This window comes from Danio rerio, chromosome 17 (genome assembly GCF_052040795.2).
Source record: "Danio rerio strain M-AB ecotype USA chromosome 17, GRCz13ab, whole genome shotgun sequence".
Classification (NCBI taxonomy): Eukaryota; Metazoa; Chordata; class Actinopteri; order Cypriniformes; family Danionidae; genus Danio; species Danio rerio.
This window is the reverse complement of record NC_141037.1, coordinates 34968405-34988662: the sequence shown is the minus strand read 5'-3', so window position 1 is coordinate 34988662 and position 20258 is coordinate 34968405. Positions and strand designations below refer to the sequence as shown.

General features: G+C 35.6%; 1 protein-coding gene across 1 annotated transcript in view; it reads right to left on the bottom strand.

Moving 5' to 3' along the window:
- The window catches only part of xdh (xanthine dehydrogenase), a 35754-nt gene that overhangs the window by 2527 nt on the left and 12969 nt on the right, over positions 1-20258 (bottom strand). The window contains exons 18-35 of the mRNA XM_087290750.1: positions 19290-19416; positions 16535-16657; positions 13647-13743; positions 13341-13465; positions 12942-13075; positions 12767-12854; positions 12593-12679; positions 9584-9775; positions 9361-9506; positions 6725-6806; positions 6545-6640; positions 6283-6411; positions 4056-4130; positions 3919-3971; positions 3689-3803; positions 2757-2822; positions 980-1168; positions 395-562 (exon numbers count right to left, since the gene is read on the bottom strand). Of these exons, the coding sequence (XP_087146876.1) occupies positions 395-562; positions 980-1168; positions 2757-2822; positions 3689-3803; positions 3919-3971; positions 4056-4130; positions 6283-6411; positions 6545-6640; positions 6725-6806; positions 9361-9506; positions 9584-9775; positions 12593-12679; positions 12767-12854; positions 12942-13075; positions 13341-13465; positions 13647-13743; positions 16535-16657; positions 19290-19416 (2092 nt within the window). The remainder of the gene's footprint in view (positions 1-394; positions 563-979; positions 1169-2756; positions 2823-3688; positions 3804-3918; positions 3972-4055; positions 4131-6282; positions 6412-6544; positions 6641-6724; positions 6807-9360; positions 9507-9583; positions 9776-12592; positions 12680-12766; positions 12855-12941; positions 13076-13340; positions 13466-13646; positions 13744-16534; positions 16658-19289; positions 19417-20258) is intronic.

Below are 20258 nucleotides of genomic sequence, written 5' to 3'. Positions count from 1 at the left end.
TTTAAATGTCACTTTAAGCTGTATAGAAGTGACTTGAAGAATATCTAGTCAAATATTACTTACTGTCATCATGGCAAAGATAAAATAAATCAGTTATTAGAAATGAGTTATTAAATTATTATGTTTAGAAATGTGTTGAAAAAAAATCTCCTCTCTGTTAAACAGAAATTGGGGAAAAAATGATTCAGGGGGGTTGATAATCCTGACTTCAACTGAATATATATATATATATATATATATATATATAGTAATATTGCACAGTTCTAATTTACATTTGATACCAGTCTGTGTTTAATTATATTGAATAACTTTTTATCTTTAATATTTACACAGCTCTGTCAGAATTAAATAAACCTTAATAAAATGTCAATAAACATTTCAAGTTCCAACATACCAATTTGGTAAACTTATCTTCACAGGCATTTCGTATGCGTTCAGGAGTAGCAGGGCTGTCCAATCTGAAGGGTCCGGTCAGTCCAGACTCAGCCCTGGCAGCTGTGATGGCATCTTTAATGGCATAAAACACTGAGGCCGCCAGAAAGAGAGGAGGTTCACCCACAGCCTAAATACAAACACACAGCCAAACCTTAATGAGTTTAATGAACCTAAAAGAAGATATTTTGAAGAAAGCTGGAAACCAGTAAACATTGGCATGCATAGCAGAAAAACTATGGAACTCGTTGGCTACATGTTTCAAGTTTTCTAAAAAAAAAAAAAGTCAAACTTGTTTGTGACTAGTGTGAGTAAACAATGACAGATTTGTCAATTTTAGGTGAATTATTAGGGGAATTAGCCATTTAACTGTTAAATCTTGTTTGTTAAAATTTTTTCTTATCACCATGCCTGGTGTGTTTTTTACGCACCAGGCATCTATTGAATTAAATCTGACAAACACTGGTTAACTCTCTACCTGTCGTGTAACTATAGTACAGTACATGAGATCAACACATACAAACCATGCTCTTAGTGTGGATCTAACCTTTGAAGAAAAGATGGCTTTGTCATTTGGAGCATCTCTGAGCAGCGAAACCTTTAATTCACTGGGAATATCCCCAAAAGCAGGAATCTTATACATGCCAGGTCCACGAGTATATAGGTAACCGTCAGGAGAGTAGCGAAGTTCCTCTAGCGTGAACAGACCTAACCCTTGCATGAACCCACCTTCTACCTGCAAATGTAGCACAAGTAAATCAATTCAATTCAATTCAATTCAATTCAATTCAAACTCCCTATTTCATATAACAATGATTATTTTCCCAAAGCAGCTTTACAAAAGGTGTACATTCCCTCATTTAGGAAAAAGGTCACTGTTATTAAGAATAATAAGAAATCATTAGAATAATAAGACCTCTTTAGAAATATTTTGTTTTTGTTGGCTATAGAACAAACCTCTGTTGTTCAATGACCTGCCTAATTAGCATAACTAACCTAGTTAAGCCTATCTTGAGTATCTTGACTTATTGTATCTTGCATAACGTCTAGTAAAATATTATGTACAGTCATCATGGCAAAGACAAATGAAGTCCTCTCTCCATCAAATAATGAAAAATTCCCAAGATTTATCCTGTCATCCAGTGGTCTACTGGCTTGAACCATTTAGGGGGAAATCTAATAAGCTCTTTCTTATCTATGGCAATCTTATAAAAGGGAAATGTGGAAGTCTTGGTATTACCATGATTTGGGACAGTGAACTTGGAGCGCAGAATCACAGCTTTGATTGAGATTTAATTTGGCAAAACATTTCAGTTTCATCTAAAAATCCTGCTCACCAATTGATAAACTACAATGTAGTTCATAAAATATATTATACACCACTAAAACATTTTAGAATGAAACTTATTTCTTCACCTGTTTGTGTTAAATGTAATACTGAGTCCATGGGTAGCTTTTTTCATGTTTTCTGAATGTCTTCCAATCTACAATTTTTGGGTTAACTTTTCCACCATCTTATTGTAATTTTTGTAAATAACCATAAATCCTGACTCTTGCCTTTTCCTATTGAAAGAAGATTCTTCAGTCACTTGACTTTGAATCAAAAACAAACTTTTTTTTTCAAGATTAACAGCTGCAAAGAAAACAATGATAATCTCCTGTCAGTTCAGCAATGGTTATACTATTTTATAGACATTGTTCGACTGGAACAGTTCACTGCTTTAATTAACAGAGCAAAGATTTCAACAATCCTTCATTGGAACCAAATACATGACAATTTTATCTCCATTATTAAAACTTAAGTTATTTAATTTTACAACGTCAGAGAAATAATTAAGATATCTCAGGATATAGGTGACAATAAACTATCTTTTCTTTCTGTTTGATGTCTTACAATAATTTTAGTAGACACTCTTTTTTCATTTATGTACTTCGCTGACATTATGTATATAGTTTTTTTTCTCTTATATTTACTTACAGGTTTCTGTATGCATATATGTATATATTCATATATGTGTATTTGTTTATGTACATATATAATTTGTAATTTTTTGTTATCAACCCGGCTATACACATTGAACCAAGTCAATGTGGAGGACTTCAGCTATTACCATTGTTGATAACCATGTTTATTAAAAACACAATAAAGTTTAAGTAAAAAAAAATAATTAATTTTGTCTGCACATAGTTTACTGCACAGTTAACAGTAAGTTTAGTAAGACGTGATCAGAATATTACAATATTTAAGAACATCATTTTGTGTATTGATCAGTTGGATGATATTGACAATGGTTAATCTGCTTTATTCAGTTCTGAGGAAATACCTGTCCAATGTCCAGTGCTGGATTTAAACTCTTGCCCACATCCATCAATATGGACGTATGAAGATTCTGACCGGAGACAGAAAGAGAGCGTTAACTTTGGAGTGAAGAAGATTGTTTGCAGCAAACATGCCAGCGTGTGTTAAAAATACAGTGATATGTCTGTGTAAAATGAGTATGCCTGCACAGGAGCAAAACTAGGAGAAGGCTATGCTGAAGAATGACTGATTGTGTAGAATAACTGAATATGTAAAGCACTGATTATGTATGTTAAATACTTGTATGAAGCTATATGTGTCAGAAGTTAGAATGAGTAACATATTATCAAGTGATTATGCTATCATGACAATGTATGTAAACACTTAATCCTTTTGCATAAGTTGCATCTATGGAGAGAGAACTTTGGTTTCAAAACAGTTGCTGACATGACATAGACCTGTGACATCTCGCTGACCATAGCAAGCTGGCAGAGAGCCAAGCAGGACCACTTAGAGTAGAAACCTATTTAAAAATGGTCAAGAGTTAAAATGAGACCTAGGGGTGTGTCAAATAACCTGTATAAAGATTGTGGAAAGCACAGAGACTTTAGAAAGACAAAGAGAAAGAGAGAACCAAAAAAAGGAGTTGTCCAGGAGAGACTTTAGAATGCCCCGGGGGTCTGCTCTGCTCTTTCTCGGCTTTATTATGGAGAATAAAGTCTATTTTCTGATATTCAAAACCTCCTGTCTGATAATTTCTAATTGATGAGAAGTCGAATTTTGACAGGAGCACCTTGAAATTATTGGGATAGATTTACAAAGACTATGGACCAGCAGAAACTTAATTTGTGTTTTGCCACTTGTCACTTGTGTACTTATTTCTCCCATTGGCATCTGATTTAATATGTAAGTAGTTGTACTCTAGTCACTAAAACAGACATTTCACATAGATATTACCTTATGACTGCCAGTTAGACAGTCTATCTCCACTTCTGAGACGGCCACACCATAACTGAAGTAGTTAAAAGGCCTTCCTGAGTTGGTGTCAAAATCATAACCAAGATCTGGAGTCCTATGAAATATGAGATGTGTAATAACTCTTATTTATATGAGGAGCACCATGATAAGCACTTTTAAACATGAAAATGCTTATTTTTATTGTTTATAGTATGTTTATAGTAGCATACTTGTAGAATCCATTGGCAGACAGATTTACTCTGTCAAAGTAGGCTGCTGTGACCTGCAAATATCATTAATATGTTGAGTAATGTATACATCATATTGAATATATATACATATATAATTACAAAATCTACATACTGACCCAGTCTTCCCAGCAGCCTTTGGGGTTCTTTTCTTTAAAAGGCTGAAGTCTCTGTAGTATAGTCTGGCAAGCAATCTATGAAACATTACAAGGTATTGTGAAATAAAAGATTCAGACGCAAATGCTCACTTGGAAAACCTACAGTTCAAAGGTTTAGGGTGGGTAATTTTTCATTTTATTTAGTTTTTTATTCATTTCATGTTATCCAAGACAGCAATATTAAAACTCTTATAGGGTTAGTTCACTTAAAAATGAAAATTCTGTCATTAATTACTCATTCATTCTAAACCCCGGAGATATTTATTCATCTTCAAACACAAATTAAAAAATTTGGGATGAAATCAGACAGCTCCCACATCCTCCATAGACTGCAACAGACATTCAAAGTCTAGAAAGGTACCACATTTTCAGAACAGACACTATGCCTTCAGTGGTTTAATTGGAAAAATCTTTTAGTGCACACATACAACAAAAATGATTTTATTCATCTCCTCAATGTCAGTATAGGGAGGTAGCATGTTCAAAAGTTCCTCTGTTTGAAACAAAGCAGAGACGCATCTAAGGTAATGCGTTAGCAGTGGGGCACACACAAAAACACATCACTGTCATGAATATGCGCTCTATCCACTTGTTAAGTGTAACGTTACGCAAAAGTGGCTTCCAAGTTCAATCGCTATATCAAGCTGTACGGGGAGACTTAACAAATGGTAGTAATAAATGGTTACAAAGCAATGTAACACTTTCGGAAATCATGATCACAATATATATATAAAACCAAGCCTAATATCAGAGGGCCAGACAGTGATTCATTTTTTATAAACTGTTAAAATATTGGTGTCTGTGATCCAGCAAGTCCAGAGACTGATGTGTTCAATATGATTTTATATAAAATCAACTTTAATATGTCAAAGGACTAAAAGTGGTCAAACTAATATTTTGGCGACTCGGACCCGGATAAAGTATTTTATATGTCACGACTTAACAAATGGATAATGGCACAGAGCAGAAGAAACTGTTGAATAAAGTTTAAAGTGTACACAAAAATAAAGTGCGCACAGAATTTTCATAGCTCGTAATATTCACATAGAACATAGAAGCATATGGTCAATCAGTTTTGAAGATAATTTTGGTATTGCTCTGCACTTTAAAAGACTCGGGATGATTGCTGTCTATGGAGGATCAGAGAGCTCAGGTCTCAGGGGTTTAAAACAACATGAGGGTAATTAATTAATAACACAATATATCATTGAGGATAAATTAACACTTCAGTTACATAAAAATATAATACAAATTGAATTAAAATTTAATATGTTTAAACTGTAATGTATTACTGTGACATCACAGCTAAACTGGGCATTAGTTGCAAAGTTGAAAAAGAAACATTATGCTGTGCTAGATAAGGATTAACTTTCATTATGCACATTTCCAGCACTTTGCATGCTATCAGATAGAGCTCACATGATTTATTTTTATTGTAATTTCTAGAAAATAATATAGTGTTATAGTGCTATACTATATTAAAATAATATATTGGTTGTCTAAATTCTACAGCTGCTGTGGTAATACTACATTTACAATAATTTAAACAACCCAAAAATGTACTAGTTTCTACAACTACACGATATACCATATATTTCACTACAACACCACAGTTTAATGTATTAAAGTATTGTACAGTATTTATTACAGTTTTACAGTTCACTATAGGTAAAACTACAGCATATTATTTCATTCCTTTAAAATGAATTGTATTACTCTATAGTATTACTCTGTAGTAATTTATAGCAAATACTATAATGTTATAATTTTTTAAACCATACTATAGTAAAATACTTGAATGAATCAGTTGTGGGAATTCTATAGTTGCTGTAGTAATACAGCATCTATAGTAGTTTGAACAACTCAACACTGTACTAGTGACTACAATGTATACAGTATATTATACTAGAACACCACAGTTTAATGTAATAAAACTGTGTATTACGTATTCTACAGTGTTTATTACAGTTTTTCAGTTCATGATAAGAAATACTACAGCATATTATTCCCTTCATTAAAAATTAATGGTAAATAACATAATAAATGCAGTACGATAGACTTTACTGAAGTATATTACAAAAACACTATGGTATTTTTACTATAAATTACTATATGTTACTGACCCTAAACTCGTGAACTGCAGAGTGTTCATTAAAAAAAGAGTGAATATCTGTTGAATGAGGCTTACATAGACGGCCATCCCGTTGAGGTCAGAGGAGGCGGATGCGGCCGTAGGGCTGGTGTTGGGAACTGTGCTAGTGCTGGTCTCTGTGATGTGAATCTTTGTGCAGGGGATTTCAAGAGTTTTACTAGCCACCTAAACAACACAACACATTAAAATCAACATGAATTGTGATCAAAACGATATCTATATATATATATATACATATATAAATATATATATATATATATATATTTTTTTTTTTTGTTAAGTGTTTACTTTGCATTACCTGGACCATTTTTGTGTGCAGACCTTGCCCCATTTCTGTTCCACCATGAGTTAGCAGTACAGATCCATCTGAGTACACATGTACCAATGCCCCTGCCTGAATCAGAAATATCTGTCACATACATGAACACAATCACCTCTTTCTAATCATAAGTTTAAGTCTGAGAGGATGGAAGCTGACCTGGTTGAGGAAAACAGCAGTAAAGCTGATGCCAAATTTGGTGGGAATGATGGACAGCCCTCTCTTGGTCCAGCGGTGATGCCTGCATTACAAAAAGTTACAGCAATTCTTACCCACCAAGCTTTGCAGTATTTGCGGTGGAAACGCTGAAGCTGAGGTTTTATAAAGTGAAACAATTGGTCTGAGCAAGGATCTGTACATTATTTATTTCATTATTGTCTTTAGCTTTGGCAAACAGTCCTGAAGTAATTCACAACACTCTGCAGTATGTGCAAGGTCATTATATTGTAAATGTATAAAACATACTGTTACGTTTCTCTTACAAATCATTCGTTTTGCTTCAAATGGCCTCAATGTAGACTGTAAACCTTAATTTGAGACTACTCAAATGATTTGAGCAAAGTGATTCTCTCAGTTCGTTTGAGTAATGGGAAATCGACAACTAAAATTGAGTTAAGATGGATTGTTAGGCCATCGCTCAACCCCCAACCTGGAGGACCAGGATATACACACATACACTACGGACAATTTAACTTACCCAATTCACCTACAGCACATGTCTTTGGACTTGTGGGGGAAACCAGAGCACCTGGAGGAAACCAACATGGGGAGAACATGCAAACTCCACACAGTCCCTGACCCAGCTGAGACTTAATCCAATGACCTTCTTGCTGTGAGACGACAGAACTGCCCACTGTGCCACTGTGTCGCTCCTGCATGTATAGGGTGGGTCAGATGTGTTCAGGTAGTGCCTCTGTCCTGTTGCGCTTCAGCGAAATTCAGCATCACAAGCAAAATGACCACCTTGTGTCATATAACATATACTGACCAATCAGCGTGGTTGTCAAGGCAGAATTTCAAGTGAAATTAATCATTTAAACAGAGACATGGTGAATTCTATAAAAAAAATTCAAATGTTAACTATTGCTGCCTAATGAGTAAGTTGAACATACCTGTTTAAGTATTGATGCCAACACTTGGTATTTTAAGTAATGTAAAGTTATATGAACTTAATATTTTTAGTATCGACTACAGAGGGGTTTACAGTGTATCGTCAGAAGCCATTTGTGTACATTTTGTTGTGTATGTACATATAATTTTCAGACTAAGATGGCTGTTAGCCATTGAATTTTATTTTTAGTTTTGGGTGAACTACAACCTTTCGAGCTAGATTAGTGTGTCATCCTCATCCATTATTGATTTTAACTTGATTTTAATGAAACAATATTTTAACACTTTTAGATAACTATGGCAGCAGTAATACTGTTCTTTTGACACTGAAAATTTATAATGTACAGTTGTACAGTACATGATTTTACAGCAAAGTAAACATTAAATAGTTTTTGTTTATACACTTTGTTAATAATTAAGAATTTCTTTTAAAAATCTATTACCTATATCTATTATCTTTTTGTTACTATTATTTTACAAGCTCAGAAATGTTTTTATAACCAACAGCAATAATATATAATATAATATAATATAATATAATATAATATAATATAATATAATATAATATAATATAATATAATATAATATAATATAATATAATATAATACAATATTGGCTGCACGGTGGCGTAGTGGGTAGCACTTTCGCCTCAAAGCAAGAAGGTCACTGGTTTGAGCCTCGGCTGGGTTAGTTGGCGTTTCTGTGTGGAGTTTGCATGTTCTCCCCACGTTCACGTTGGTTTCCTCCGGGTGCTCCGGTTTCCCCCACAAGTCCAAAGACATGCAGTATAGGTGAATTGGGGTAAGCTAAATTGTCCGTAGTGTACAGTATGTGTGTGAATGAGTGTGTGTGAATGTTTCCCAGCAATGGGTTGCAGCTGGAAAGGCATCTGCTGTGTAAAATATGCTGGATAAGTTGACAGTTCAATCCGCTGTGGCGACCCCAAATTAATAAAGGGACTAAGCTGAAAAGAAAATTATTGAACATATAATAATATAATATAATATAATATAATATAATATAATATAATATAATATAATATAATATAATATAATATAATATAATTAATATAATATAATATAATATAATATAATATAATATAATATAATATAATATAATATAATATAATATGGGCAGGGCGATGGTACCATGGGTAGCGCTATCACCTCACAGCAAGAAGGTCACTGATTCGAGTCAGGGCTGCGTAAAACATTTGCTGGATAATTTGCCGGTTCATTTCACAGTGGCGACCCCTGACTTATGAAGGAACTAAGCCGAAAAGAAAATAAATAAATTAATGAATGAATGAATGAATAATATAATTTTATGCAAAAGCCTTGATTTAGCCTTCTTTAGCAAAGTTGTAATGACAAGATATATTTATCTTTTGGCCTTTTCATTAGGATTAAATTAATGGAGATTAGTTTATTTAGAATTCAGTTAGTTATTCCTCCAACCCGGATTTAGATTTTCCCCTCTGTTCAGGTAGTTCCATGCTCTATAAAATTTAGGTCTCTGAACCCGGCCTGTTCATGACAGTTTTTCCCATTGCTAAAGCTAATGATGGCCTTTAGATATTTGCACAGAACTGTAAAATAACACATAATTAACTATATTGTTATGATAATTCTTTATATAATATTATTTCTACTACACTTATCTAAAATTATGTTTTTTTTTCTGACCTGTTGTATTGCTCCACAGCATCCTTGCGCTTGTTGAAGTCTGAGAGCTGCATGCACTCCTCCCAGCAGCGAGCGATGGTGAACTGGTCCAGACGTTGATTAAAGTGTGTGAGATCTCCCTCATTATACATGTTCATCCTCCTCACCTGGAAGCAGCAGAGGATTGTGAAACATTTGTGTACATGTGTCTGGACTGCGGGAGAAATAATTATTCGGTTTGAACCTCTTCAGCAGGCAGACCGCAGCTCAAGGCCACATCACTCATCCAGCTCTCTGCGATCATCATGCCCTGCGGCCCACCAAAGCCTCTGAATGCAGAATTAGACGGCAGGTTGGTTTTACACATGTAGCCTGTGCCACAAATGTTAGGAATGTTGTAGGAGTTATCCATGTGGAACAGCGCCCTCTCCAGGATCTGTGTATTGAGAAACACAACTGATGTTTACAGTGGAGACCAGAGGCAAGACAAATGCAAATTTATTTATATTCATACACAATGGTATTCAAAGAGCTTTACATAAACAAGAATAAAAGAAACATAAAATATATTTATAACAAACAAAAACAACAAAAATATTAACAACAGAATAAAATGTGTTAAAACAGGTTTTACAGGAAATAAAGAAGTAAAGAAAGACTATAGTGTGATCTGCCGATGCTCATTCAGTAAAGGCACAGCTAAACAGATGTGTTTTAAGTCTTGATTTGAATGTGCATAATGTTGGAGCACATCTGATCATTTCTGGAAGCTGATTCTAACAGCAAGGGGCACAGTAGCTGAGAACTTAATTAGAGGACTATTTATAAACTTTTATTTTTTCCCCCAGAAATAATGTATTCTTCTCTGTTTTTTTTTTTTTTTTGTTCTGTTTTTTGTTGCTTTTTTGGAAGGAAAGTTGTGACTATATCATGCTAGTAGAACTGTATTTTACAAAATAGCCAAGAGACTTCAAGGAAGACCCATTATTTCATGAAAAACACAGTGATCAAAATTAGCCACCCTCCCTATTCTGCCGCCCTAGACGCGGAAATAACTGAGGATGCGGGTGGTGAGGGTAGTGTCGTGGACGCCGCCCTAGATGAGGATATAACTGAGGGCGCGGGTGGTGAGGGTAGTGTCGCGGACGCCGCCCTAGACGCGGATATAACTGAGGGCGGGAGAGGTAAGAGTTGTGTCGGGGATGCCACCCTCTGTATTCTGCTGCCCTAGGCGACTGCCTACGTCGGCTCTATGGACGTGCCGGCCCTGTCAGCACATCTTCAGCCACAGGATGATATATAATGATAGTCACGTAATCACAGATTTGTAATGATCAACTTCTTTGTAATGATCAAGTCTAGTCTATTTGCATGAAAAATCTGCTGCCACACTCTGAGAAATAAAGGTACATGAGCTGCCACTGGGGCAGTACCTTTTTAAAGATACATATTTTGTACCCAAAGAGTCCACAGTGGTACCTCAAAGGTGCAGATTAGTGCCTAGAAGTGCCTTTGAGGTACCATTATAAGCCACAGCCATATCACCCTTCAGCCCAAGACTGGTTACTGACTGAAGCTAAGCAGGGCTGAGCCTGGTCAGTACCTGGATGGGAGACCACAAGAGAAAACTAGGTTGCTGTAGGAAGTTGTGTTAGTGAAGCCAGCAGGGGGCGCTCAACCTGTGGTCTCTGTGAGTCCTAATGCCCCAGTAAAAGTAAAGGGGACACTATACTGTCTGTGGGCGCCGTCTTTCGGTTGAGACGTTAAACTGAGGTCCTGACTCTCTGTGGTCATTAAAAATCCCATGGCGCTTCTCATAAAGCGGAGGGGTGTAACACCAGTGTCCTGGCTAAATTCCCTCTTGGCCCTTACTCATCATGGCCTCCCAATCATCCCCATCCACTGAATTGGCTCTATCACCATCTTTCCACTCCGTCAACAGCTGGTGTATAGTAACTAGCGACGTTGTCTTGTGGCTGCTGTCGCATCATCCAAGTGGATGCTGCACACAGATTGTGGTGTGGTGAGACCCCCTCATGATTGTGATGCACTTTTGGTGTATGGCCATACATGATAAATGTGCTATATGAATACACATTACTTTACATTATGAACCCTTCAGGTACAAATATATACATTTAGAAATGGTACTGCCTCAGTGACAGCTTCTGTACCATTATTTCTGAAAGTGCAGAGGGTTTGGGTCACTTTAGAAAGACTTGCCATCATGACAGTAATGAAAATTGGAAAGGTAAATGGGATTTGTCAGATAACTAAGGAATCTACCACCATGTGCCAGATTTATCTCACATGTTCACCTTAAAAAAATACCAATATTACCCTCAAGTGGTTTCAAACCTTTCCTATTTCTCTTTAACACAAAAGAAGACATTTTAAAAATTGTTAAAAACCTGAAACCATTGACTTCCAAAGAATTAAAAACAAATACTACAAACGTCAATGGTCACATTTTTCAAAATAACTTTTTTATTCAGCAGAAAAAAACACAAACAGGTTTGTTAAAAACGCGGCTAAGTAAAATTTGATGACTTGAATTTTTGGTTTTGGTTGAACTGTCCCTTAAACTAATGGTCTCAAACTCAATTCCTGGAGGATCGCAGCTCTACATAGTTTATCTCCAACCCCCTCCAGCTCACACATGCTTAATAGTCTTTAGAAACCCTGATTATTTGGATCAGCTATGTTTGATTAGGGTTGGAGCAAAACTGTGCAGAGCTGCGGCCCTCCAGGATATATATATATATATATATATATATATATATATATATATATATATATATATATATATATATATATATATATATTAATACTATATATACTATAATACTATATATATATATATATATATATATATATATATATATATATATATATATATATATATATATATATATATATATATATATTAATACTTTAATACTATATTAATATTATATATATTAATACTATAATACTAATAATATATATATATATATATATATATATATATATATATATATATATTAATACTATAAAACTAATAATATATATACTATAATACTATATTAATATGTATAATATATTTATATATATATTAATACTGTGCTTTGGAATACATAATTTATGAAATATGCTTAAACTCTTTTACACCACTGTGGGTCAGCAGCGTTAGTGGGAATATGTAATGAGTCTTATTGACCACTAGGGGGGGTGTCAGACGTTCAAAACTTTTAGGACATTCAAAAGCACTCACTGACAATGACAGGTCCAGTGAATTGCCTGCATTGCTGTAGAGCGTCACCTCAAGTGCCATCACTCTTCCATTCTTCATAAAACCCACCTAAACATGATGTTACAAAGCAAAAGAGCTTCATTAAAGTCCAATCAGGACATGGACAATATCTGGTTAACTTGTATATACTTTTACCTTGTACTGTCCAAAGAAAGGATGGCGGCCACCTGTGACCAGCATGTCCTCATCACGATCTAACATGCAGCGAACCGGGCACTTAACCCTAAAGGAAAAACATAAAACAGTATGTTTAACCTACACTAAAAGTTCATCCTTAACATTAAATGACTATTTATTTGTGAAATTCTACTTTTGTGCGGCAACAGCAACCACAGTGGATAGAATGGTGCTTCGACTCTCTTTCCCTCCAAATCCTCCACCCATTCTTTTCACACGACACACCACCCGATTAGCAGGAACACCTAAAGCTTTAGCCACCAGAGCCTGGGCCAAACACAGCAGAACATGTGCATCAGGACAGTCCAATCAACGTTATATTTTGCATTAATACTATTTTAAAATTAGATAACCAATATCATCCGCCTTAGTCACCTAACATCATGACCAAAATCTAACCTAATATTACACGTCTTATGATGTTGTCTGCCTGCTGGGATCTCTCTGTTTTGATTCTATGATTGTATTGATGTGGATCGGAATTACTATCCTACACTAAATCCTAAAAAGACTGAATGTTTTGTGTATTTACTTGTGTCTTGGAGGCCGACTGTGTCGACACAAACAGCTCCATTTCTCCATCCTCTCCACGAGGGACAGCCAGTGTGCAGTTAGTCTCCAGATAAAACTGTTCCTGCCCTCCAATGTGCATCTCACCTATAGAATAAGCAGGTCTGACCGTGATACAAATGGTGGCAAAGAAAACTGCAGATCTACTATTGATTTACATACTGTTTCATCAATAAACATAATGTGTAATCTTTTTATTAGGTATATGTTTTTCAGAAGAATGCAGTGTATCGTTATGATTTGGAATAAAATATAGATGTATAAATACCGTGCAGGATGTGATCAGAGTCTTTAAATCCTTGTGCAACATCTCCTTTTTCTATAGTTCTAACTGGCTCGAAGAATGACTTGTTGTTAATAGCATCCTGTTTGAAAGAGTGAACGCAAACATGTTAGCAAAGCAGACAAGCTTATCTCTCCATGTGTTATGTATTTGTGAACTACAAGCCATTTCCCTGAAAACCTTGAAAAATCTGGTTATGCAATAATGACAGCAGAAAAACCACTAAGCAAGGGTGAAAGGTCAGAGCATGTGACCATTATTTTTCTCATTCAAATAATGTAGATCAGTGGTTTTGAGTCCTATTTTAGCCCTAAGAATATCCATGTTAATTTATTGGATACATGCTTCGGATAAAAGCAGGCCCGGATTGGCTAATCGGGAGGACCGGGAGAATTCCCGGTGGGCCGGTCTGTTTTTTGGCCGCGAGGGCCGGTGTCCCCAGCTCCAGAATCTGTTGCTCTCAGCAGTCACACTTTTTTAATTAATTTATTTATTTACTTGACCACAGCCTTTTTATTCATTATTTTACCGCAGCTCTGCTTTTTTTTTATCTATTTTGTATTTTTTTTAGCAAGATGCAGCCTACAGGTTAATGATGATATGATTCAGATGAGTCATTACTCAATTTATTGCTGTTGTGGTCCAGTGGTTAGCACGTTAGATTGCGACGTCGCTGACCCGGGTTCGTTCCTCGTCTGAGTAATTTATTTTTTTATATTTATTGTTAAGACATATGATACTGTTAGGGTTGATGAACATTTGAAGTTCTAAAGCAGCTGTTTTCTCAAAAAAAAAAAAAAAAGACGTGATAGTGTCATTAGAAACTGATTTGGAAATGACCTTATTTTAATATAGTCAGTCGTGAACTGAGGTGGGCCGGTCTGAGGCTTGAAACTCCAGGGCTGAAAAGGAGTCCCACTCCGGCCCTGGATAAAAGTGTCTGCCAAAAGCAGAATCCTGGGTTCCATACAATCGTGTTGAATACAAATTCCATTCAAATTTGTGTTGGGAAAGAATGAAGGATTTAAGTTAGCTTAATTTAAGTGTACATTTAAGTGGATTGAACATAAAATAATGAAGTTGTCACAAAAAGCCCTCAAAAAATTGTGTTATTTCAGCTCATTTTAAATAACCAGTTTGAACAAACAGCAAATGTCATTTTTAAGTGTGTGATGTAAACAGGGCTTGACATTAACTTTTTTGCTTACCAGCCACTTAAGCTAGTAGATTTCAAAGTTACTAGCCCCTCTGCATTTTCACTAGCCACAATTATGTTGTTAGGAAAATACATTTAATATGCTTAAAATTGATGTTGGCATGCAAAATGACTTAATTTTAAGTAATTTAACTTGATCTAGGTCATTTAAAACTCCTGTGACCACCCACATTATAATATGCATAATATGGTATACACAGCTGGTATACAGCAGGCAGCATTTGAAGTGGATCAAAACATTTCATAAAATTTGACTTATAACCTAAACACTCGTTCTTTTCTTAGGACATCTTTGATACAGATCTTTTTTGATCCAGTTTAAATGTTGACTAATACTAAAGTCCCTTTCAGGTAAGTCATTTCACTTGGCAGCCATCTATAAAATGCCTTTTAGGCAGTAGGCTCGAGCATTCAGTTTCAATCAGGAATCGTCAAACTCTCTAAAATTGCTTGCCAAGCTTATGATTAAATTTCATATTAGGAATATTTAACAATAACTATCTCTGTAGTTTCATTTCTAAATAATCGAATCACACAGAATCTAGTTAAACTCATGTTCAGTCTGAGCCCCTCCCTAGAGAATTGTCAATGTATAGCAATCAATTATTGGCTCCTGTATTAGAAGGCGGGGCTTCGTTCACCATATTGGCCGTTACACTTTTTCCCCATAGAGTCTATGGCATAGACTGTTTTTTCCATTCAGAACTTAATGGGTTACATGTTTTGTGTATTCTATAGTCTTGGCAAATACATACACTACCGGTCATACCATATATAAATAAAGGAATTTGTAATCAATACACAATTAAAAGTGTAAACGGGAAAGATGCTATATTTTATATATATATATATATATATATATATATATATATATATATATATATATATATATATATATATATATATATATATATATGGGACTAAGCCGACAAGAAAATGAATGAATTATATATATATATATATATATATATATATATATATATATATATATATATATATATATATATATATATATATATATATTTGTTTATTTATTTAACTAGAAACTATTTGTTAAAAATAAAAATTTATTAAAATAGTTATTACAAAAGCAGTAAATATAGTGCTGTGGAGTAGAATAATCTCTGCAGTAAAATACAAAAAAAAAAAACATGTTTGGATAATTCATTACAATTCATAAAAATCTAATTAACATTTTATGAGTGAATGAAAGACAGATATATTATAAATATCATAACCATCTTTCATAATCAGATTCCTTCCTTCTCTACTGGTCTTATGCTGGGTTCACACCAAAAGCATAAATTAAGTATTTGCATGAGTAGATTACACACAAAGCCAATGCTAATGCATAAATAAAAACCAAATAATTGGCACACAGCGTGAGTAATGAGGAATGCACGATGGTATTTACCAATTCAGCAGTGTCTCCCACGCAAGATTAAATAACTGAACTCAAGCAAAGGAGACATTGAGCTTTCGTGGTGTAGCATTGCAATTAGTTTTTAATGCACATGACTTTTAAGAAAACTAGAATTTAAAAATATTCAACCTGCCAAAGTGGCTAGCGGGAGCAGCTGTCTAACAGCCACAACTGAAATCTACCCACATTTGGCGAGTGGTAATGTCAAGCCCTGGAAGTAAATACTGTACAGACCTGAATGGTCACAATGACAGGCTTCAGTTCCTCATAGCTGATCTTCACTGCTTTGGCTGCTCTCTGAGCATGAGCCTGAGTGTCCGCCACAATGGCCCCCACTATATGTCCAACGCATGTGACCTAGTATGAAAGATCAGATTGAGGACACATTATATGCATGTGAGCCATATCAAACATACACTACTAATCTAAAGATTGGGAAATTTTGTTAATATTGTTTACATATATTCTCATATTTATCAAGGCACGTGTTATTCAGAAGTGAAGTTATAGAACATAATATTCGTTGCTTCCAAAAAATTAGATGCCATTTTTTTCAGTGTCTGTGTTTAACTATGACAATATGAAAATTGACTAACTGTATCTCCCATTTAACTTTATTTTTTTCATTGTGAGTAAAAGAGGCTTCCTCAGGAAACAGTATGCAATATGGGTCTCTGCTGCAAATGAGTAATATTGTATAATGTAGATTAAGATTACATTTAACTTTGCCACATCAGAGATGTTCCACCATTAAGGTACACGTCAAAGGATCAATAAATGATTATGCCATTCAAAAAATGCCTGATCATAGTATAGCCCAGTATGCAGTCAGGTGAGACGCTTGTGAGAAATTTTGCACAGGAACTAATAAACGTCTGTCTCAACTGCATCGCGTCATTTGGTACAACTTCCAAGTGATACACTCTGTTTTGTGAACCAAATGTAAAAGCCATTGCGCTACGGTGGCCTCACGCCTGATCCACTGCATCATAACTAACAACAGACGTCTATGCAAAAAGGCACATGCTGTCATAATCAGTTAAATAGCTGCCTATGCAAGATGTCTCTTATGGGAAATCCTTATACTGTCCTCTTTTGACATTCTGTTGACTATAGTTAATCTACGTGTCAACAACAGCTAATTTCTGTAAACAATTTGGATCAGACTGTCTTTAAAACTATAGCCTCAAAACCAAGGCAACATTTTGTAAATTGAGAAAACTATTTTAAATCCTGCTAAACAAAAGTTGATTTCTTCTCTCTAGAAGGCCCTGTGCTATTATAACACGTTCTGTACTTCACACCTTAGATCAATTTGGAAAAGAGAGCTTGAAGTGGATATTTTAGAAGAATAGGAGATAGTTTGGTCTCTAGCCAACAACCTTTCTGTTTGTTAGAGGGCTAGTGTTGTTCAGGTCTTCAACCACCGGGCCATGGACCGGTACTAATCTGTGGATCAATTGGTACCGGGCTGCACAAGAAATCATTAATTATTTCTGTTTTATTTATTATCTGAGTCTGAATTATCTTTTTTATTTTAAAGTCTTTTTTTATTCTTTTTTTTTGAAAAACGACCATATTTACTTGATTACATTTCGGTCACTTGAGCGCCCAAATGTAACCCACAAGCAGCAAAATGAGTAAGAAACAGACTTCAAATTTCTTTGCTAAGGGGAAAGGCCCAATGAAGGACTCGCAAACTGCCAAGAAATAAATCTGTAACCTAGTTGTCATCAAATCAGGTGAATCCACCATAGCTTTGCAAGAAGATAAACTGATGGAGATCCCAAATAACGCATATTATGTCTTTTCTAGAGTCCGCACAAAATTTTTGTTTCCAATGGATGCCTTTTAGACCAGACGCACCCAGCTGAATGGATCCCGCGACTCGAGTGCGAGTCACGTGACAAGAATAGACCGATCTGCTTTGGCTTGTATTTTGGTAAAACTAATTGTCTCACACACAATGAACACCCAAACCTATTTTTTTCCATAAATAAAACTTGTATCAGAGTAACAGCAATGTTTTGTCAGTTTATCTTCCTCTGAAAAAACGGTTGATGTTGTAAAATTGTCGAGCCTTGACCGGTCCCCGGTGAAAAAACGGTTGAGGATCACTGCTGTCGTATACACATTACACCTCATTTAAGACACAAATATAATGTAGCTTACTCACCTCTCTGCCTTAAAGTCAAATATAGAAAATTACACCATATCTACACAGTATAAACATCTGTTTGTGATATTTTGAGGTGTGGAATTATATAATGTCCTACTGGATATTCATTTCTATTTTTTCTTTCCCCTAACTTTGTACTGATCCTGCCATATTGTTGCTTGTAGCACAATACTCTATGCCCATTGCCATATGTATATTCCTGTATAAACACACCGGCAGCTAGCTCTCTGCAACTCTTACATGGTCGTCCACTGAAGCTAAGTAGGGCTGCGCCCAGTCAGTACCTGGATGCAAGACCACATGGGAAAGCTGGGTTGCTGCCGGAAGTGCTGTTAGTGAGGCCAGCAGGGGGTGCTCAACCTGCATTCTGTGTGGGTCCTAATGCCCCAGTATAGTGAAGTGGACTCTATACTGCTCAGTGAGCGCTCTTTCAGATGAAATGTTATATCGAGGACCTGACTTTCTGTGGTTGTTAAAAATAATAAAAAGGATGTCGTTCAAAAGAGAGTAAGGGTTTAACCCCGGCATGCTGGCCAAACTTGCCCACTGGCCTCTGTCTATCATGGCCTCCTAACCATTCCCATATCAAAATTTGCTTCATCACTCTGTCTCCTCTCCAACAATCAGCTGGTGTGTGTCTGGCACAATAAGGCTGCCAAGGCATCATCCAGGTGGATGCTGCACACTAGTGGTGGATGAGGAGATTCCCCCCAATGTGTGAACCGCTTTTATAAACTTTTGTCTGGAAAAGCTCTATATAAATGTAATGAATTTTTTATTATTATTAGAACAATCACTAAACTAAATCACCTTATCATCTGCAAAAACTGTCTCGTCATAGACAACAGGTCCTGTCATATTACTTCCAGGGATGTCTTTGGCAGAAATAAATGCAACCACTCCAGGAACTGACATTGCACTGGAGGTGTCAATGGATCTAGAAACATAAAACATGCACACATAGTTAAGCCTTAATCATGGATAATCATTGTCTTAGATCACAACAATCTAGTTTCACTGAACCTTTTTATGACACAAGTAATAAAAATAACTTAACATAATCAATGTGGATGTATTAAATCATAGTATATCATAGTTAACCTAGAAAAGTAAATTCTCTTTAGTTTAGTTACCCTTTTGCGACTGAATTCGCTTTTTTCTTCAGTTAAACACAAGTGAAGATATTTTGAAGAATGCAGGTAACCAATTCATCAAGTAGGTAAATTCTTGGTCTGAGACTTTAGGCTCTAGTCTTGGTTTGGGCCTGAGGGAACCTTGTCTTGGTCTGAGTTGTAGGGTCTATTATCTTTATCTGAGTCTTAAGGACTTTTGTCTTGGTCTTGTTCTTGAATGGTGTTGTCTGGGTCTTAGGGTCTATTATTTTGGTCTGGGTTTTGAGGGGTATTCTGAGTCTTAAGTGTAGTAGTCTTGGGTCTTAGTAGTCTGGGTCTTAGGAGCTCAATTCTTGGTCTTATTGATTGTAGATTTAGCCTGCATCTTAGAGGATCCAGACATAGTTTTAGAGTTTCTAGTGTTGTTGTGGGTCTTAGGGTTTCTGGTCTTGGTGTGAATCTTGATGGGTATTCTGGGTCTTAGGTTTTCTTCTATTGTTCTAGGTTTTAAGAAGTGTGGTCTGGGTTTCTTCTTTTGGTCTGGGTCTTGAGAGGTGTGGTCTGGGTCTTTGAGTCTCTTGTTTTGGTAAGGATTTTTAGGGGTGTGGTCTGAGTTTGGGTTTCCCTAGGAGACTCTAGTCTTGGTGTGGATCTTAGAGTGAACTAA